Source organism: Ascaphus truei, chromosome 2, assembly GCF_040206685.1.
Source record: "Ascaphus truei isolate aAscTru1 chromosome 2, aAscTru1.hap1, whole genome shotgun sequence".
Classification (NCBI taxonomy): Eukaryota; Metazoa; Chordata; class Amphibia; order Anura; family Ascaphidae; genus Ascaphus; species Ascaphus truei.
Window position 1 is genome coordinate 5,457,829 of NC_134484.1, and position 22,072 is coordinate 5,479,900.

General features: G+C 54.3%; 1 protein-coding gene across 4 annotated transcripts in view; it reads right to left on the reverse strand.

Moving 5' to 3' along the window:
• Window positions 1–22,072, reverse strand: part of NRBP2 (nuclear receptor binding protein 2) — a 137,542-nt gene that overhangs the window by 44,558 nt on the left and 70,912 nt on the right. For all 4 annotated transcript variants that reach the window (XR_012790740.1, XM_075581129.1, XM_075581127.1 and 1 more), the window contains exons 7-12: window positions 20,434–20,528; window positions 14,549–14,572; window positions 13,697–13,786; window positions 13,199–13,254; window positions 11,873–11,968; window positions 1,620–1,752 (exon numbers count right to left, since the gene is read on the reverse strand). Coding sequence is in view for 3 of the 4 variants with exons in the window: in XM_075581129.1 (XP_075437244.1) it covers window positions 1,620–1,752; window positions 11,873–11,968; window positions 13,199–13,254; window positions 13,697–13,786; window positions 14,549–14,572; window positions 20,434–20,528 (494 nt within the window). In the remaining variant the exon portion in view is untranslated. The remainder of the gene's footprint in view (window positions 1–1,619; window positions 1,753–11,872; window positions 11,969–13,198; window positions 13,255–13,696; window positions 13,787–14,548; window positions 14,573–20,433; window positions 20,529–22,072) is intronic.

Genomic DNA, 22,072 nt, shown 5'->3' on the forward strand with positions numbered 1-22,072 from the left:
TGGTTGGAGGAAAGGAAATTTCACCAGCAACAAAGGAAAGGGTTCTTTACAGTAAGGGCAGTTACAGTGTGGAATTCATTACCCATGGAGACTGTGATGGCAGATACAATAGATTTGTTCAAAAAAAGGTTGGACATCTTTTTAGATGGGAAAGGTGTACAGGGATATACCAAATAAGTATACATGGGAAGGATGTTGATCCAGGGATTAATCCGATTGCCAATTCTTGGAGTCAGGAAGGAATTTATTTTTCCCCTTAATGCGGTTTTTTGTTTGCCTTCCTCTGGATCAATAAGTAAGTATAGATATAGGATAAAGTATCGGTTGTCTAAATTTAGCATAGGTTGAACTTGATGGACCTATGTCTTTTTTCAACCACATCTACTATGTAACTATGTGTCAGACTGACACTGCGTATTCAGAAAGCAGTGTGTGTGTTTGTCAGTATGTGTCAGACTCAGTGTGTGTGTCAGACTCACACTGCGTATTCAGAAAGCAGTGTGTGTGTGTGTGTCAGACTCACACTGCGTATTCAGAAAGCAGTGTGTGTGTGTGTGTGTGTGTGTGTGTGTCAGACGCACACTGCGTATTCAGAAAGCAGTGTGTGTGTGTGTGTGTCAGACTCACACTGCGTATTCAGAAAGCAGTGTGTGTGTGTGTGTCAGACTCACACTGCGTATTCAGAAAGCAGTGTGTGTGCGTGAATGTGTCAGACTCACACTGCGTTTTCAGAAAGCTGTGTGTGTGTGTGTGTGTGTGCGTGTCAGACTCACACTGCGTATTCAGAAAGCAGTGTGTGTGTGTGTGTGTGTGTCAGACTCACACTGCGTATTCAGAAAGCAGTGTATGTGTGTGTGTGTGTCAGACTCACACTGCGTATACAGAAAGCAGTGTGTGTGTGTGTGTGTGTCAGACTCACACTGCGTATTCAGAAAGCAGTGTGTGTGTGTGTGTGTGTGTGTGTCAGACTCCCACTGCGTATTCAGAAAGCCGTGTGTGTGTGTGTGTGTCAGACTCACACTGCGTATTCAGAAAGCAGTGTGTGTGTGTGTGTGTGTGTGTGTGTGTCAGACTCACACTGCGTATTCAGAAAGCAGTGTGTGTGTGTGTGTGTGTGTGTGTGTGTGTGTGTGTGTGTGTCAGACTCACACTGCGTATTCAGAAAGCAGTGTGTGTGTGTGTGTGTGTGTGTGTGTGTGTGTGTGTGTGTGTGTGTGTCAGACTCACACTGCGTATTCAGAAAGCAGTGTGTGTGTGTGTGTGTGTGTGTGTGTGTGTGTGTGTGTGTGTGTGTGTGTGTCAGACTCACACTGCGTATTCAGAAAGCTGTGTGTGTGTGTGTGTCAGTGTGTCAGACTCACACTGCGTATTCAGAAAGCAGTGTGTGTGTGTGTGTGTGTGTGTGTGTGTGTCAGTGTGTCAGACTCACACTGCGTATTCAGAAAGCAGTGTGTGTGTGTGTGTGTGTCAGTGTGTCAGACTCACACTGCGTATTCAGAAAGCAGTGTGTGTGTGTGTGTCAGTGTGTCAGACTCACACTGCGTATTCAGAAAGCAGTGTGTGTGTGTGTGTGTGTGTGTGTGTGTGTGTGTGTGTGTCAGTGTGTGTGTCAGACTCACACTGCGTATTCAGAAAGCAGTGCGCTGTCAGCAGTTTCAGGGAATGGACCTCAAACAGCACGCGGTGAAACAGCAGGTTATGTGCACTGGGGCGCTGGTCAGGGCGCGTCGAGAGACACTGCAGGACGAACTCCTGAGAGACAGCAAGAGACAGCCTGGTTATAAAGAGACAGATACTGCAGGACGAACTCCTGAGAGACAGCAAGAGACAGCCAGGTTATAAAGAGACAGATACTGCAGGATGAAATCCTGAGAGACAGCAAGAGACAGCCTGGTTATAAAGAGACAGATACTGCAGGACGAACTCCTGAGAGACAGCAAGAGACAGCCTGGTTATAAAGAGACAGATACTGCAGGACAAACTCCTGAGAGACAGCAAGAGACAGCCAGGTTATAAAGAGACAGATACTGCAGGATGAACTCCTGAGAGACAGCAAGAGACAGCCAGGTTATAAAGAGATAGATACTGCAGGATGAACTCCTAAGAGACAGCCAGGTTATAAAGAGACAGACACTGCAGGACGAATTCCTGAGAAACAGCAAGAGACAGCCAGGTTATAAAGAGACAGACACTGCAGGACGAATTCCTGAGAGACAGCAAGAGACAGCCAGGTTATAAAGAGACAGACACTGCAGGATGAACTCCTAAGAGACAGCAAGAGACAGCCAGGTTATAAAGAGACAGACACTGCAGGATGAACTCCTAAGAGACAGCAAGAGACAGCCAGGTTATAAAGAGACAGATATTGCAGGACGAACTCCTGAGAGACAGCCAGGTTATAAAGAGACAGATACTGCAGGACGAACTCCTGAGAGACAGCCAGGTTATAAAGAGACAGATATTGCAGGACGAACTCCTGAGAGACAGCAAGAGACAGCCTGGTTATAAAGAGACATTTTCTTAGTGAGTTATTCTGAGACATCATACTGACCCATACTGGTGTATTGCACTGGTTATAATGGTCAGCGTGAGTGTCAGTCAGTGTGAGTGAGGGTCAGTGTGAGTGTGGTCCGTGTGAGTGTGTGTCAGGGTCAGAGTGAGTGAGTGTCAGGGTCAGTGTGAGTGAGGGTCAGTGTGAGTGCCAGGGTCAGTGTGAGTGAGTGTCGGCGTAGTGTGAGTGAGTGTCAGGGTGAGTGTCAGCGTGAGTGTCAGGGTGAGTGTCGGGGTCAGTGTGAGTGTTAGGGTCAGTGTGAGTGAGTGTCATGGTGAGTGTGAGTGAGTGTCAGGGTCAGTGTGAGTGTCACTCAGAGGGCCAGGTTTTGGCGCACTCAGAGGGCCGGGTTTGGGCCACTCAGAGGACCGTGTTTGGGTCACTGAGAGGACCGGGTTTGGGACACTAAGAGGGCCCGGTTTTGGGGCACTCAGAGGGCCGGGTTTGGGGCACTCAGAGGGACGGGTTTGGGGGCACTCAGAGGGACGGGTTTGGGGCACTCAGAGGGCCGGGTTTGGGGGAACTCAGGGGGCCGGGTATGGGTCACTCAGAGGGCCGGGTTTGGGGCACTCAGAGGGACGGGTTTGGGGCACTCAGAGGGCCGGGTTTGGGGGAACTCAGGGGGCCGGGTATGGGTCACTCAGAGGGCCGGGTTTGGGGCACTCGGAGGGACGGGTTTGGGGGCACTCAGAGGGACGGGTTTGGGGCACTCAGAGGGACGGGTTTGGGGCACTCAGAGAGACGGGTTTGGGGCACTCAGAGAGACGGGTTTGGGGCACTCAGAGGGACGGGTTTGGGGGCACTCAGAGGGCCGGGTTTGGGGCACTCAGAGGGACGGGTTTGGGGCACTCGGAGGGACGGGTTTGGGGGCACTCAGAGGGACGGGTTTGGGGCACTCAGAGGGACGGGTTTGGGGCACTCAGAGAGACGGGTTTGGGGCACTCAGAGGGACGGGTTTGGGGGCACTCAGAGGGCTGGGTTTGGGGCACTCAGATGGTCGGGTTTGGGTCACTCAGAGGGTCGGGTTTGGGGGCACTCAGAGGGACTGGTTTGGGGGCACTCAGAGAGACGGGTTTGGGGCACTCAGAGGGACGGGTTTGGGGGCACTCATAGGGACGGGTTTGGGGCACTCAGATGGTCAGGTTTGGGTCACTCAGAGGGTCGGGTTTGTGGGGCACTCAGAGGGACTGGTTTGGGGGCACTCAGAGAGACGGGTTTGGGGCACTCAGAGGGTCGGGTTTGGGGGCACTCAGAGGGACTGGTTTGGGGGCACTCAGAGAGACGGGTTTGGGTCACTCAGAGGGTCGGGTTTGGGGGCACTCAGGGGGCCGGGTATGGGTCACTCAGAGGGTCGGGTTTGGGGGCACTCAGGGGGCCGGGTATGGGTCACTCAGAGGGTCGGGTTTGGGGGCACTCAGGGGGCCGGGTTTGGGGCACTCGGAGGGACGGGTTTGGTGGCACTCAGGGGGCCGGGTTTGGGGCACTCAGAGGGACGGGTTTGGGGGCACTCAGAGGGACGGGTTTGGGGGCACTCAGAGGGCCGGGTTTGGGGCACTCAGATGGTCGGGTTTGGGTCACTCAGAGGGTCGGGTTTGGGGGCACTCAGAGGGACTGGTTTGGGGGCACTCAGAGGGACAGGTTTGGGGGCACTCAGAGGGACGGGTTTGGGGGCACTCAGAGGGACGGGTTTGGGGGCACTCAGAGGGACAGGTTTGGGGGCACTCAGAGGGATGGGTTTGGGGGCACTCAGAGGGACGGGTTTGGGGCACTCAGGGGGCCGGTTTGGGGGCACTCAGAGGGTCGGGTTTGGGGGCACTCAGGGGGCCGGGTATGGGTCACTCAGAGGGACGGGTTTGGGGGCACTCGGAGGGACGGGTTTGGGGGCACTCAGAGGGACGGGTTTGGGGCACTTAGGGGGCCGGTTTGGGGGCACTCAGGGGGCCGGGTTTGGGGCACTCAGAGGGTCGGATTTGGGGCACTCAGGGGGCCGGGTTTGGGGGCACTCGGAGGGACGGGTTTGGGGGCACTCAGAGGGACGGGTTTGGGGCACTCAGAGGGCCGGGTTTGGGGCACTCAGGGGGCCGGGTTTGGGGCACTCAGAGGGTCGGGTTTGGGGGCACTCAGAGGGTCGGGTTTGGGGGAACTCAGGGGGCCGGGTATGGGTCACTCAGAGGGACGGGTTTGGGGGCACTCGGAGGGACGGGTTTGGGGGCACTCAGAGGGACGGGTTTGGGGCACTCAGAGGGACTGGTTTGGGGGCACTCAGAGAGACGGGTTTGGGGCACTCAGAGGGACGGGTTTGGGGGCACTCATAGGGACTGGTTTGGGGCACTCAGATGGTCAGGTTTGGGTCACTCAGAGGGTCGGGTTTGTGGGGCACTCAGAGGGACTGGTTTGGGGGCACTCAGAGAGACGGGTTTGGGGCACTCAGAGGGACTGGTTTGGGGGCACTCAGAGAGACGGGTTTGGGTCACTCAGAGGGTCGGGTTTGGGGGCACTCAGGGGGCCAGGTATGGGTCACTCAGAGGGTCGGGTTTGGGGGCACTCAGGGGGCCGGGTATGGGTCACTCAGAGGGTCGGGTTTGGGGGCACTCAGGGGGCCGGGTTTGGGGCACTCGGAGGGACGGGTTTGGTGGCACTCAGGGGGCCGGGTTTGGGGCACTCAGAGGGACGGGTTTGGGGGCACTCAGAGGGACGGGTTTGGGGGCACTCAGAGGGCCGGGTTTGGGGCACTCAGATGGTCGGGTTTGGGTCACTCAGAGGGTCGGGTTTGGGGGCACTCAGAGGGACTGGTTTGGGGGCACTCAGAGGGACAGGTTTGGGGGCACTCAGAGGGACGGGTTTGGGGGCACTCAGAGGGACGGGTTTGGGGGCACTCAGAGGGACAGGTTTGGGGGCACTCAGAGGGATGGGTTTGGGGGCACTCAGAGGGACGGGTTGGGGGCACTCAGGGGGCCGGTTTGGGGGCACTCAGAGGGTCGGGTTTGGGGGCACTCAGGGGGCCGGGTATGGGTCACTCAGAGGGACGGGTTTGGGGGCACTCGGAGGGACGGGTTTGGGGGCACTCAGAGGGACGGGTTTGGGGCACTCAGAGGGACGGGTTTTGGGGCACTCAGAGGGACAGGTTTTGGGGCACTCAGAGGGACGGGTTTGGGGCACTCAGGGGGCCGGGTTTGGGGGCACTCGGAGGGACGGGTTTGGGGGCACTCAGAGGGACGGGTTTGGGGCACTCAGAGGGCCGGGTTTGGGGCACTCAGGGGGCCGGGTTTGGGGCACTCAGAGGGTCGGGTTTGGGGGCACTCAGAGGGTCGGGTTTGGGGGCACTCAGGGGGCCGGGTATGGGTCACTCAGAGGGACGGGTTTGGGGGCACTCGGAGGGACGGGTTTGGGGGCACTCAGAGGGACGGGTTTGGGGCACTCAGAGGGCCGGGTTTGGGGCACTCAGAGGGTCGGGTTTGGGGCACTCAGAGGGACGGGTTTGGGGCACTCAGAGGGACGGGTTTGGGGGCACTCAGAGGGCCGGGTTTGGGGCACTCAGAGGGACAGGTTTGGGGGCACTCAGAGGGTCGGGTTTGGGGCACTCAGAGGAACGGGTTTGGGGCACTCAGAGGGACGGGTTTGGGGCACTCAGAGGGACGGGTTTGGGGGCACTCGGAGGGTCGGGTTTGGGGCACTCAGAGGGATGGGTTTGGGGGCACTCAGAGGGACGGGTTTGGGGCACTCAGAGGGTCGGGTTTGGGGGCACTCGGAGGGACGGGTTTGGGGCACTCAGAGGGTCGGGTTTGGGGGCACTCAGAGGGTCGGGTTTGGGGCACTCAGAGGGACGGGTTTGGGGGCACTCGGAGGGATGGGTTTGGGGCACTCAGAGGGACGGGTTTGGGGGCACTCAGAGGGATGGGTTTGGGGGCACTCAGAGGGACAGGTTTTGGGGCACTCAGCGGGCTGGGTTTGGGGCACTCAGAGGGCCGGGTTTGGGGCACTCAGAGGGCCGGGTTTGGGGCACTCAGGGGGCCGGGTTTGGGGCACTCAGAGGTCGGGTTTGGGGGCACTCAGAGGGACAGGTTTTGTGGCACTCAGAGGTCGGGTTTTGGGGCACTCAGAGGGACAGGTTTTGGGGCACTCAGAGGGACGGGTTTGGGGCACTCAGAGGGACGGGTTAGGGGCACTCAGAGGGTCGGGTTTGGGGCACTCAGAGGGTCGGGTTTGGGGCACTCAGAGGGTCGGGTTTGGGGCACTCAGAGGGTCGGGTTTGGGGGCACTCAGAGGGACGGGTTTTGGGGCACTCAGAGGGACAGGTTTTGGGGCACTCAGAGGGACGGGTTTGGGGGCACTCAGACGGATGGGTTTGGGGCACTCAGAGGGACGGGTTTGGGGCACTCAGAGGGTCGGGTTTGGGGCACTCAGAGGGACGGGTTTGGGGGCACTCAGAGGGACGGGTTTGGGGCACTCAGAGGGCCGGGTTTGGGGCACTCAGAGGGTCGGGTTTGGGGCACTCAGAGGGACGGGTTTGGGGCACTCAGAGGGAAGGGTTTGGGGGCACTCAGAGGGCCGGGTTTGGGGCACTCAGAGGGACAGGTTTGGGGGCACTCAGAGGGTCGGGTTTGGGGCACTCAGAGGGACGGGTTTGGGGCACTCAGAGAGACGGGTTTGGGGCACTCAGAGGGACGGGTTTGGGGGCACTCGCAGGGTCGGGTTTGGGGCACTCAGAGGGATGAATTTGGGGGCACTCAGAGGGACAGGTTTTGGGGCACTCAGAGGGACGGGTTTGGGGCACTCAGAGGGACGGGTTTGGGGCACTCAGAGGGTCGGGTTTGGGGCACTCAGAGGGACGGGTTTGGGGCACTCAGAGGGACGGGTTTGGGGGCACTCAGAGGGACGGGTTTGGGGCACTCAGAGGGACAGGTTTGGGGGCACTCAGAGGGACGGGTTTTGGGGCACTCAGAGGGACGGGTTTGGGGCACTCAGAGGGACGGGTTTGGGGCACTCAGAGGGACGGGTTTGGGGCACTCAGAGGGACGGGTTTGGGGCACTCAGAGGGACGGGTTTGGGGCACTCAGAGGGACAGGTTTTGGGGCACTCAGCGGGCTGGGTTTGGGGCACTCAGAGGGCCGGGTTTGGGGCACTCAGAGGGCCGGGTTTGGGGCACTCAGGGGGCCGGGTTTGGGGCACTCAGAGGTCGGGTTTGGGGGCACTCAGAGGGACAGGTTTTGTGGCACTCAGAGGTCGGGTTTTGGGGCACTCAGAGGGACAGGTTTTGGGGCACTCAGAGGGACGGGTTTTGGGGCACTCAGAGGGACAGGTTTTGGGGCACTCAGAGGGACGGGTTTGGGGGCACTCCGAGGGACGGGTTTGGGGCACTCAGAGGGACGGGTTTGGGGCACTAAGAGGGACGGGTTTGGGGCACTCAGAGGGTCGGGTTTGGGGCACTCAGAGGGTCGGGTTTGGGGGCACTCAGAGGGTCGGGTTTGGGGGCACTCAGAGGGACGGGTTTTGGGGCACTCAGAGGGACAGGTTTTGGGGCACTCAGAGGGACGGGTTTGGGGGCACTCAGAGGGACGGGTTTGGGGCACTCAGAGGGATGGGTTTGGGGCACTCAGAGGGACGGGTTTGGGGCACTCAGAGGGTCGGGTTTGGGGCACTCAGAGGGTCGGGTGTGGGGGCACTCAGAGGGTTGGGTTTGGGGCACTCAGAGGGCCCGGTTTAGGAGCACTCAGATGGACGGGTTTGGGGCACTCAGAGGGTCGGGTTTGGGGGCACTCAGAGGGTTGGGTTTGGGGCACTCAGAGGGCCCGGTTTAGGGGCACTCAGAGGAACGGGTTTGGGGCACTCGGAGGGACGGGTTTGGGGGCACTCAGAGGGCCAGGTTTGGGGGCACTCAGAGGGACGGGTTTGGGGGCACTCAGAGGGCCGGGTTTGGGGGCACTCAGAGGGACGTGTTTGGGGGCACTCAGAGGGATGGGTTTGGGGCACTCAGAGGGTCGGGTTTGGGGCACTCGGAGGGACGGGTTTGGGGGCACTCAGAGGGTCGGGTTTGGGGGCACTCAGAGGGACAGGTTTGGGGGCACTCAGAGGGACGGGTTTGGGGGCACTCACAGGGCCGGGTTTGGGGTTACTCAGAGGGTCGGGTTTGGGGGCACTCAGAGGGACAGGTTTTGGGGCACTCAGCGGGCTGGGTTTGGGGCACTCAGAGGGCCGGGTTTGGGGCACTCAGAGGGCCGGGTTTGGGGCACTCAGGGGGCCGGGTTTGGGGCACTCAGAGGTCGGGTTTGGGGGCACTCAGAGGGACAGGTTTTGTGGCACTCAGAGGTCGGGTTTTGGGGCACTCAGAGGGACAGGTTTTGGGGCACTCAGAGGGACGGGTTTGGGGGCACTCCGAGGGACGGGTTTGGGGCACTCAGAGGGACGGGTTAGGGGCACTCAGAGGGTCGGGTTTGGGGCACTCAGAGGGTCGGGTTTGGGGCACTCAGAGGGTCGGGTTTGGGGCACTCAGAGGGTCGGGTTTGGGGGCACTCAGAGGGACGGGTTTTGGGGCACTCAGAGGGACAGGTTTTGGGGCACTCAGAGGGACGGGTTTGGGGGCACTCAGAGGGATGGGTTTGGGGCACTCAGAGGGACGGGTTTGGGGCACTCAGAGGGTCGGGTTTGGGGCACTCAGAGGGACGGGTTTGGGGGCACTCAGAGGGACGGGTTTGGGGCACTCAGAGGGCCGGGTTTGGGGCACTCAGAGGGTCGGGTTTGGGGCACTCAGAGGGACGGGTTTGGGGCACTCAGAGGGAAGGGTTTGGGGGCACTCAGAGGGCCGGGTTTGGGGCACTCAGAGGGACAGGTTTGGGGGCACTCAGAGGGTCGGGTTTGGGGCACTCAGAGGGACGGGTTTGGGGCACTCAGAGAGACGGGTTTGGGGCACTCAGAGGGACGGGTTTGGGGGCACTCGCAGGGTCGGGTTTGGGGCACTCAGAGGGATGAATTTGGGGGCACTCAGAGGGACAGGTTTTGGGGCACTCAGAGGGACGGGTTTGGGGCACTCAGAGGGACGGGTTTGGGGCACTCAGAGGGTCGGGTTTGGGGCACTCAGAGGGACGGGTTTGGGGCACTCAGAGGGACGGGTTTGGGGGCACTCAGAGGGACGGGTTTGGGGCACTCAGAGGGACAGGTTTGGGGGCACTCAGAGGGACGGGTTTTGGGGCACTCAGAGGGACGGGTTTGGGGCACTCAGAGGGACGGGTTTGGGGCACTCAGAGGGACGGGTTTGGGGCACTCAGAGGGACGGGTTTGGGGCACTCAGAGGGACGGGTTTGGGGCACTCAGAGGGACAGGTTTTGGGGCACTCAGCGGGCTGGGTTTGGGGCACTCAGAGGGCCGGGTTTGGGGCACTCAGAGGGCCGGGTTTGGGGCACTCAGGGGGCCGGGTTTGGGGCACTCAGAGGTCGGGTTTGGGGGCACTCAGAGGGACAGGTTTTGTGGCACTCAGAGGTCGGGTTTTGGGGCACTCAGAGGGACAGGTTTTGGGGCACTCAGAGGGACGGGTTTTGGGGCACTCAGAGGGACAGGTTTTGGGGCACTCAGAGGGACGGGTTTGGGGGCACTCCGAGGGACGGGTTTGGGGCACTCAGAGGGACGGGTTTGGGGCACTAAGAGGGACGGGTTTGGGGCACTCAGAGGGTCGGGTTTGGGGCACTCAGAGGGTCGGGTTTGGGGCACTCAGAGGGTCGGGTTTGGGGGCACTCAGAGGGTCGGGTTTGGGGGCACTCAGAGGGACGGGTTTTGGGGCACTCAGAGGGACAGGTTTTGGGGCACTCAGAGGGACGGGTTTGGGGGCACTCAGAGGGACGGGTTTGGGGCACTCAGAGGGATGGGTTTGGGGCACTCAGAGGGACGGGTTTGGGGCACTCAGAGGGTCGGGTTTGGGGCACTCAGAGGGTCGGGTGTGGGGGCACTCAGAGGGTTGGGTTTGGGGCACTCAGAGGGCCCGGTTTAGGAGCACTCAGATGGACGGGTTTGGGGCACTCAGAGGGTCGGGTTTGGGGGCACTCAGAGGGTTGGGTTTGGGGCACTCAGAGGGCCCGGTTTAGGGGCACTCAGAGGAACGGGTTTGGGGCACTCGGAGGGACGGGTTTGGGGGCACTCAGAGGGCCAGGTTTGGGGTTACTCAGAGGGACGGGTTTGGGGGCACTCAGAGGGCCGGGTTTGGGGGCACTCAGAGGGACGTGTTTGGGGGCACTCAGAGGGATGGGTTTGGGGCACTCAGAGGGTCGGGTTTGGGGCACTCGGAGGGACGGGTTTGGGGGCACTCAGAGGGTCGGGTTTGGGGGCACTCAGAGGGACAGGTTTGGGGGCACTCAGAGGGACGGGTTTGGGGGCACTCACAGGGCCGGGTTTGGGGTTACTCAGAGGGTCGGGTTTGGGGTTACTCAGAGGGACGGGTTTGGGGGCACTCAGAGGGACGGGTTTGGGGCACTCAGAGGGACGGGTTTGGGGGCACTCAGAGGGACGGGTTTGGGGGCACTCAGAGGGACGGGTTTGGGGGCACTCAGAGGGACGGCTTTGGGGGCACTCAGAGGGACGGGTTTGGGGCACTCAGAGGGATGGGTTTGGGGCACTCAGAGGGCTGGGTTTGGGGGCACTCAGAGGGATGGGTTTGGGGCACTCAGAGGGCCGGGTTTGGGGGCACTCAGAGGGTCGGGTTTGGGGCACTCAGAGGGCCGGGTTTGGGGGCACTCACAGGGCTGGGTTTGGGGGCACTCAGAGGGCCGGGTTTGGGGGTACTTACAGGGCTGGGTTTGGGGGCACTCAGAGGGCCGGGTTTGGGGCACTCAGAGGGACGGGTTTGGGGGCACTCAGGGGGCCGGGTTTGGGGCACTCAGAGGGATGGGTTTGGGGCACTCAGAGGGCCGGGTTTGGGGGCACTCAGAGGGATGGGTTTGGGGCACTCAGAGGGCCGGGTTTGGGGGCACTCAGAGGGCCGGGTTTGGGGGCACTCACAGGGCTGGGTTTGGGGGCACTCAGAGGGCCGGGTTTGGGGCACTCACAGGGCTGGGTTTGGGGGCACTCAGAGGGACGGCTTAGGGGCACTCAGAGGGATGGGTTTGGGGCACTCAGAGGGCCGGGTTTGGGGGCACTCACAGGGCTGGGTTTGGGGGCACTCAGAGGGACGGGTTTGGGGCACTCAGAGGGCTGGGTTTGGGGCACTCAGGGGGACGGGTTTGGGGCACTCAGGGGGCCGGGTTTGGGGGCACACAGGGGTCCGGGTTTTGCTCACGGGCTGCAGGTTGAAGAGCCCTGATATGTACAGTGCATGCGGTGGTCCCCTGCCCCTCTCACCTTCATGTTGGGGTCCTCCAGTGCCAGCACCGCTCGGGAGATGTTCTCCTCCGACACCTTGGTGTCACCGTTGGAATGGATCTCCAGCACAGCCATCTGCAGGGGACACACCCGTGACCAAACACGTAGCCAGACATCTCACTGCTGAGAACACTACATTTGAAGTGGGTGAGCCAGGATTCAACCCCAGGGTCAGCTCCGTGTGACCTTGGTTGAGTCACTTTATATCCCTGCACCAAAATGAGACTGGAACCTCTTCAGGCCGGGGACTCAACACGTTTGCGCCAGTTTGAGAATATGGCCAGTGACTTGAAATGGGCGAGACATCCGGGAAACACCGGTGGAAATTACCACCATCCGACTCGGCGATTAAAACTCATTGGACATTCTCCAGAGAGCGTACACAGGACAGCGCGTATACAGCAGCGCTCGCGTGATTACAGGCGACCCGTGGCTTCTGGGAAAGCTTGTCAGAGCTGGAGAATGACGCCGTCGCTTGGCACAGGGGCCCATGTTTACTTAGCGGTGCTACGCCACAAGACACCACTCAGAAAGCACACTGTAGCTCACTCAAGAGACACTAATCGGTCCTCCAGCACCTGAAAGTGTCTTACAAAATAGCACTGCTTAGCAAATTTGGCCTTGATAGGATGTGTAAGGTGAACGTCGGCGCCTGTCATTATCTTTCCCCGTCTTAGCCTCCGGTGTGAGGTGTAAACGCCGGCGGATGACTGCTTGAGATATATAACTCCCTCTGTTTTGTGCTCACTTCCCTCTCCTCCCCGTGCGCCGTCTCGTTGTTGTGCTCACTAAATTGCTCACTCACTACGCAGCTCACTCCCAATCCATCTCACTCATTGTGCAGCTCACTCCCAATCCAGCTCACTCACTGCACGGCTCAATCCCAATCCAGCTCACTCCCAATCCAGCTCACTCACTGGATGGCTCACTCCCAATCCAGCTCACTCCCAATCCAGCTCACTCACTGCACGGCTCACTCCCAATCCAGCTCAATCACTGTGCAGCTCACTCACTGCACGGCTCACTCACTGCACGGCTCACTCCAAAACCAGCTCACTCACTGTGCAGCTCACTCCCAATCCAGCTCACTCACTGTGCAGCTCACTCCCAATCCAGCTCACTCACTGCACGGTTCACTCCCAATCCAGCTCACTCACTGCACGGCTCACTCCCAATCCAGCTCACTCACTGTGCAGCTCACTCCCAATCCAGCTCACTCACTCACTGGCCCGACTCACTCACAGACCCTCTAAGGGGGCGGATAGGGCACATGTGTGTGTGTGGGCTGGGTTGACTATTTCTTACCTCGAGGGCACACATGCCAAAGGAGAAGATATCCACTGCAGTGCCATCCTCAACGTCTGGAGAGAGACAGGGAGAGATGTACTAAGCTAGTCACAGCCTGAGACACAGAGGATGGTACAGAAAGGAGAGCGAGAGGGGAGACAGAGAGGAGAGAGGAGGAGACAGAGAGAGAGGGGAGACAGAGAGGAGAGAGGGAGAGATGTGCTAAGCAAGTCACAGCCTGAGACACAGAGGATGGTACAGAGAGGAGAGAGAGAGGGGAGACAGAGAGAGGGTGACAGAGAGGAGAGAGGGGGAGACAGAGAGGGTACAGAGAGGGGGTACAGCGAGGAGAGAGACAGAGCGTGAGAAAGAGAGTGCAGAGAGAGAGTGCAGAGAGCGTACGAGAGAGAGAGATAGGAGACAGAGTTCAGAGTCTAATACAGAGATAGGAGCAGAGACACAGAGCTAATACAGAGACACATGTAAGTCACGTCTCCTTTTCACGTTGCTTCTTACAGCCGTACTCAGGAGGGAAGAAATGCAGCGTGCGGTGTTCCTCTCTCTGTATCTTCAATGGAGTCCGGAGGTCGTCCGGTACCGGAAGCTCTGCGCGTGTGTTATAAAAAGATATACAGTATATATATATATATATATATATATCAGAAAACACAAAGAATACCGCATCAACACAATACGTAACTGTTGCCCAGAGACTGTCTTAATATATGATGAGATGTCAATAGACAGTGGTGCTCAAGGATAATAGATGTATAACGCAACAAAAACGTATCCTTATAGTGAAGCACACGGGCATACCAAGCGAATAATTACACATACAAAATGTATTAGTATAGAGATAAAAAAAAGGGGAGAAAAATATAAAAGAGGAGGGGGACTCACAGCGGACAATACATGTGTTCCATGAGGCAAAGGCACTTAAAATGGTCAGAATAATCACCAATGGCTGTCAACATAAACAGCCAAAATATGTATAAACACAAACAATGGTGACTCTGCATCAGGCAACATCTAAATAGTTACACAAACTGCAGACTTGTGCACTAAAGGTAAGGATATGCCTGTGCTGAATCAAAAAATGCGAATGAAGGCAAAATGATTGCAGAGTATAGGAAGAGAGCATTGCATCACAATAATAAAAGATGCAGATACATCACCAAATTAGCGCAGATGTTAAGGACCAAGATATGAATGGCAAAAGCCTCCTGTACTGGAAAGAGGCAGGGGTCCCCCTGCACAGACTCCCACTCCAACGCGTTTCATTTGCATTTTTTGATTCAACACAGGCATATCCTTTAGTGCACATACACATACACATACAAACACACACAGTATAACAGCAGAACTCACCGTGAGCAAACACCCTGTGCCAGACTGGGGAAGGCGGCAGCATTACCGGAGGGAGGAGCGGGGGAAGGAAAGAGAAGAGAGGTGAGAAGCAGAGCAGAATAAAAGCAGTGGTACTGTGAGTGATGTACCATCATACATTGAACATGTGAGGCTGAGCCTGGTACTCTGTACCATCATACATTGAACATGTGAGGCTGAGCCTGTACTCTGTACCATCATACATTGAACATGCGAGGCTGAGCTTGGTACTCTGTACGTAGACAAAAAGATCCAAAGAGGATCAGCAAGGTCCTCCAAAAGACGCACTCATTAGCATGTAGGGGAGAGAGTACTAACCAAATGAGTCCTGCAGAGAATTCAACTGCTATGGCTCTTAAACTAGGATCAATTGAAAAATAATAAAATATTTATTGGTCAAATTGTTGACAAATGTATTAAAACATACGTAAAATATGTAACAATATATATATATGTAATCTCTCTCTCTCCCACACACTCTCTCTCTCTCCCACACACTCTCTCTCTCTCTCTCTCCCACACTCTGGATCTCTTATTTACCCTATATATCTTAACTGCCCTATACCTACACCGAAATAACCTATACTGCTTTCTTCCAGATCTAACTCTCGAGCTTCACACGGGAGACATCGGAACCCCCCCTAACCCAGAAGACAGGTAGGGAACACCTCCCCTCCAATGTATAACATTGCGGGAATGAGGGTACCTGGACATTGACACACACACACACACACGTAACAAGGACTAATTGTTGTATAATGTAATACAATAAATAAACTTATGTCAAAAAACGAATGTTGTTCTTACTAGGAATTTATTCATTTTTTTTAAAGCGGGGCTGGGGGCGGGACTAGGGGCGGGGCTGGGGGCGGGACTAGGGGCGGGGCTAGGTGGCGAGTAGATTTTTTTGTTCGGCGAGTAGATTTTTGGGTGATTTGTCGACCACTGTGTGTGTGTGTATATATATATATATATATATATAAAACCCCGTAGTGGAATTGAAGTGTTTATAGTGTGTGGGTGTGAGGTATGTGACCCAGAAAACTTAAATAATTTGCATTAATATGCTAGCCTCTGAAGGTAACAAGCAAAGTTAAACACTTGACATCAGTAGTAAAAAAAAAAAAAGGGGGGGGTTTGTAGGTTGAAGTTGTTCATGCACAACATATATATATATAATATTATATATAGTATATATAGCATATTAGTGTGTCAGCATATTGGTCAGAAACATAGATCTCTATGAAAATGTAGTCTTTAAGCATCAACCAAGTATACCAGGCTGCCTGACTTACAGCAGCATACACACAATAAGGCCTCGGACATGGTCAAAAAGACCGTGCTGAGCCGCGCTGAGGGGAAACATTATCCCTATCAGCGCGGCTTTAGACGGCGCTTCCGCAGGCGTGCGGAGGTGTGCGGAGGCGTGTGGAATTGCAGCCGACAGACAAAATTTAGATTTCCCGCTGAGGGAAGCGCAGGGCCGGTCACGTGACTGCCAAAAGCCAATGGCAGTCCATGACGTCGGCTCCGTGACGTGGCGCGCTAGCCCCGCCTCCCGCTCCGCCTCCAGCCCCGCCTCCCACCCGGCACACACGCTGACGCACTTGCAGGGACATGAAAAAGCTCCTGCTTGAGCAGGAGAGCATGAGCGTCAGCGCTGCCCAGCGCCGCTCCCTGCACCATGTCCCAGGTCTAATAGCATTACACTCTGCTATTGCATACAGTTCTGCTGCCACAGAGGGGCAGACAGGTAGAAAAACACTCCTCAGCGTGGATAGTATGAGTAATAACTAGTGATGAGTAATCCTATATTAAACAGCCAAGAGACTATCACATGGATATCTGTGTAGTAGAGCGTATAAATACATCACAGTCTGACAGATAAGGAGAACAAGTGATATCACAGTCTAAATCTGCCACGGCCAGAGTGTCTTAAGGCTTTGGACATGGTGCAGGGAGCGGCGCTGGGCAGCGCTGACGCTCATGCTCTCCTGCTCTCCTGCTCAAGCAGGAGCTTTTTTGTGTCCCTGCAGGAGTGTCCGCTTGTGAGCTTGTAAAGCCGTTTGGGAGCCGGGCGGGAGGCGGGGCGGGGCTAGTGCGCCACGTCACGGCGCCGACTGCCATCGGCTTTTGGCAGTCACGTGACGGGCCCTCCGCTTCCCTCAGCGGCAAAAATTTAAACCTGTCTGTCTCCCGCATTTCCACACGCCTCCGCACGCATGCGGAAGCGGCTCCTAAAGCCGCGCTGATTACAGATGAAGCGGCTCCTGAAGCCGGCTCAGCACGGCTCAGCGGGGTCTGTTCTACCATGTCCCAGGTCTTAAAGTGCAATAGTATACGAGCCGTGTATCCCACGTCTGATGTCGCCAACTCCAGATGACGTCACTGGTGGTGACGTCCTACTATCGACGCGCGTTTCAAGAGATTCACTCTCTTCTTCAGGGGGTGGAGTCTGTTTGTATGATGCTACAGTAGTTGCGAGTGTTTATACTCCAAATTATGGGGGCGTGACTCATTGCTCCTCGGATGGAGAAATGAACTCTGTGTATCTAGAGGCTTGGCTCACGATTCTCCCATGTGATTGGATGGAATTCAGAGCCAATCAGATCCTTAGAAAAACAGGACCAAATAGTGTATGATATTTTGTTGGCTTGCATAATGGCCTAGAATAGCATCAAAACCATCTCTGAAGTACATGCGGTGTCATATATCTCATATTGCACTACATGTGTGGTTAGTGTTCTAATCGATTCATACATACAGTATATACACTTTACAGTAGTTATGCATATGTATATATGTAGTTGAACAGGAGTAAGTATATATACTGGAGAGGCTCAGGAGGGGAAATAACAAGGTAATGTTTGTGTGTATATTGGTTTAATATATCCACATATATATTAATCATATGGACTAATATGGTTATATAGAGCCACAGTGAACTTTGTGTGTGTGCTGGTGTTAATTATAATAAGTGTATTTAGAGTCTAGGCGCAAAGTTCACCTTTCCCGTCTTGCCTTTAAATTCTTCATGGGCAAGCTACCCAGCTACCTGAACAAGCTCCTCACCCCTACCACATGCAGCACTTATCACCTGAGATCAGACTCCAAAAGACTATTCATGGTCCCAATGTTCAACAAAGTATCCGGACGTTCCTCCTTCTCCTACCGTGCACCCCAAAACTGGAACAACCTACCTGAGACTCTCACATCCACCACCAGTCTAAGTTCTTTCAAATCTAAGGCTGTCTCACATTTTAATCTGGTCTGTAACTGTTACATACGCCCATAATATATATTTTCTTTAACTGTGCACGCAATGTCTTGTATATAATGTATACCCTGCTCATTATGTAACTGTACTTGTAACCATGTATTATTTGTCTTACTCTGTGCCCAGGACATACATGAGAACGAGAGGTAACTCTCAATGTATTACTTCCTGGTAAAATATTTTATAAATAAATAAATAGAGTTAATGTAGAAAGGTAGGAGTGTAATCCCTTAGGTGATCTGCCCCTAAGGGTCAAAACAGATCTCTAAAAATTAAACTATATACCTGGTTCCCCAAGTGACTACTATAATATTTTTGTGGTGAACTAGGTTGTTAATTTGTGAATAAATGAGTGAGGTGTGTAAGTATCATTAATTCTAAGTGAAGATATCTAATGACATAGAAAGTATAAGTGTGTATTAAGAGTTAATAAAAAAATGTAGGAGTGTAATCCCTTAGGTGATCTGCCCCTAAGGGTCAAAACAGATCACTCAACAATTAATTAAACTATATTTACTTTTTTCACCAGTCCATGGGACAACTATTACATATATATAGTGTAGGTACTGTACCTGCATTGACGGGTATGCCGTGACGTGGCATGCAGGCTTACACATGCTTTGGCCAAAGGGTTTAACAAAATACCCTTTTCATGAGATTATTATTTTATTTTAGCCTAATTGGTAGGAGCGCAGGAATCGTTCTTTTTGTTTTCTCTCTCTCCACACATTCATTCATTCTCTCTCTCTCTCTCTCTCCACACATTCATTCATTCTCTCTCTCTTCACACATTCATTCATTCTGTCTCTCTTCACACATTCATTCATTCTGTCTCTCTTCACACATTCATTCATTCTGTCTATCTTCACACATTCATTCATTCTGTCTATCTTCACACATTCATTCATTCTCTCTCTCTCCACACATTCATTCATTCTCTCTCTCTCTCTCCACACATTCATTCTCTCTCTCTCTCTCCACACATTCGTTCTCTCTCACTCTCCACACATTCGTTCTCTCTCTCTCTCTCTCTCTCTCTCTCCACACATTAATTCTCTCTCTCTCCACACATTAATTCTCTCTCTCCACACATTCATTCTCTCTCTCCACACATTCGTTCTCCCTCTCTCTCCACACATTAATTCTCTCTCTCTCCACACATTAATTCTCTCTCTCCACACATTCATTCTCTCTCTCCACACATTCGTTCTCCCTCTCTCTACACACATTAATTCTCTCTCTACACACATTAATTCTCTCTCTCCACACATTCATTCTCTCTCTCTCCACATTCATTCTCTCTCTCTCCACACATTCGTTCTCTCTCACTCTCTCCACACATTCATTCTCTCTCTCTCTCCACACATTCGTTCTCTCTTTCTCTCTGCACACATTCATTAATTCTCTCTCTCTCTCCACACATTCGTTCTCTCTCTCTCTCCACACATTCATTCTCTCTCTCTCCACACATTCATTCTCTCTCTCCCCACACATTCATTCTCTCTCTCTCTCTCCCCACACATTCATTCTCTCTCTCCACACATTCTCTCTCTCTCCACACACTCTCTCTCTCCACACACTCTCTCTCTCCACACACTCTCTCTCTCTCCACACACTCTCTCTCTCTCCACACATTCATTCTCTCTCCACACATTTATTCTCTCTCTCTCTCCACACATTCCTTCTCTCTCTCCACACATTCGTTCTCTCTCTCTCCACACATTCGTTCTCTCTCTCCACACATTCGTTCTCTCTCTCTCCACACATTCCTTCTCTCTCTCTCTCTCTCTCTCTCTCTCTCTCCACACATTCGTTCTCTCTCTCTCTCCACACATTCGTTCTCTCTCTCTCCACACATTCGTTCTCTCTCTCTCTCTCTCTCTCTCCACACATTCGTTCTCTCTCCACACATTCGTTCTCTCTCTCTCCACACATTCATTCTCTCTCCACACATTCATTCTCTCCCTCTCTCTCTCCACACATTCATTCTCTCTCTCCACACATTCATTCATTTTCTCTCTCTCTCTCTCTCTCTCACACACACATTCATTCTCTCTCTCTCTCCTGTGGCCCCTTTTCTCCAACACTCACCCTCTTCCCATCTCTACTCCTTTTATTCTCTCTTCGTCTCTCTTTGGTTCTTGCCCTCTCTCCTTCTCTTTCTCTGCCTCCATCTTCCCCTCTGATCCCTATTCTCCCCCCTTCACTCTGCTTCCCATCCTCTCCCTTCACTTTCTATCTCTGCTCCTTATTCTCTTCCCCACTTCTCTCCTCTCTTTCTTTACTCCTTCTCTCTCTCTACATTTGCCTCAATCGGTCTCATGCACCTCCTCCTCTTTTCTCCCTTTCTTACTTCTCTCTTATCCCACTTATCCATCTCTCTATTTCCCTCCGTGAATTATCTTCTCCATCCCATTCCTTTTTGCCTCTCTCTCTCTCAAATCAAATTAGCTTTATTGGCATGACGAAAGAACATTTCAGTATTGCCAAAGCGTGGATAATAGGGGGTGGGGGACAATAATTCTCTCTCTCTCTCCCCCTTCTCCCTCCTCCCCCCCCATCTTCTCTCCCAAGCTGCCTCTAGTGATACCTGATCCAATTTTGATGAGCCCGTTGTGTTGAATGAAGATGGTCTCATTGGTCAGGTTCCCGTGTATGATGGGAGGGTCACAGGAGTGTAGGTAGCTGGGGGAACAAAGAGTATCTGTTACATGTGTCGTCTCCAGCTCAATACTTCCTCCTGTCTGCCCTACTGTATAACTCTACAGCTCTCTCCTTCATACTAAAAACCTGCTCCCTCTCTCTGCACCTTCCCTCTAAATCAGGGCTGGGCAACTCCAGTCCTCAAGACCCCCTACAGGTCAGGTCTTCAGGATATCCCAGCTTCAGCACAGATGGCTCAATCAGTCCCAGCTTCAGCACAGGTGGCTCAATCAGAGGCTCAGTCTTGACCCACCTGTGATGAAGCAGCGGCTGAATGACTCACCTGTGCTGAAGCTTGGATATCCTTAAAACCTGACCTGTTGGTGGGACTTGAGGACTGGAGTTGCCCCACCCCTGGTGTAGACAGATAGCAATGGGTGGCATATATCACTGAACTATGAGGCCATGGAGATCCAGCATGCAGTCTGGCAGTCCGCATAGACGTATGGAACTACAACCCAATGGGAACCCTGGAACCTTCTCCCCGGACAAGAGGGCAAAATGTGCGACCGTTCAGCGGTCACGTTCCACAATCTCCCCTCGTACAACGTCCGGTTGTTTCATTACATCAGGACTTGGTGTTTGTATGTCTATACCCCGAGAGAGACACAACCAAGAAGTGTTGGACATCCTCACATACACCAAAGGCAGAGGCTCCAGCGCGTGGAACCCTACCGAGGACACTTACCTGGGACTCCACCAGGACTCCACCCCATGCCATCATTGTTTCTTACTCAACACTGCTTCCTTAGTTTGTAAGTGCACATATACCCCCCTTTCTTTATTGCTAAAATATATTGGTTTACTGATCTCCGGGGCGCTCTGTGTTTCTTCTTCTCTGCGGTCTTGGAAATCTCCGGTGTGTGAGACGCCCGTACGGGCCTTGGGTGTCCTCCAACCCAGCAGATGTAAAGAGATCTGGCTTTATTTTTAACCCGTGGGAGCACACGCGTGGATATCCCTTCCATTGTCTGCGAACCCTACAGCCGTATAAAACTGGAGGGTCACCAGGCACGTCTTTCTTTCTCTCTCCGGATCATTCCACCGTCCGGTAATGAGCAGTTTTCTGAGAATTTGAGGGGGGGCTTGAGGGCTGGAGTTGAGCGCCCCGGTTTAAAGTAACGTTAGAAAGTGTCTCTGGTTGGCTGTTCTTCCTCCTCCTGCATATACAGGCAGACAAAATACCTTTGAAATCGGCACCTTTACATGGCTCCCTGGCCGAAAGGTTGAAGCACCCTTCTGATGTAAGAGTGGAGATGACACTTAGACCTGCCACTGCAATCTGTTCCAAAGCATAGAGGATGGAGCACATATCATATGTATATGTATATACCATAAAATACATTGATAATAACTTTTATTTCACATAGCGCGTTTCTCCCAATGGGACTCAAAGCGCATCGTAATTACAGTAGACCGCGCGGTAAGCAGCACATAGGAATTGTTACAGGCACAGTCACGGCCCACGTGAGCTTACAGTCTATGATTTTGGTGCCTGAGGCACAGGGAGATAAAGTGATGCCCAA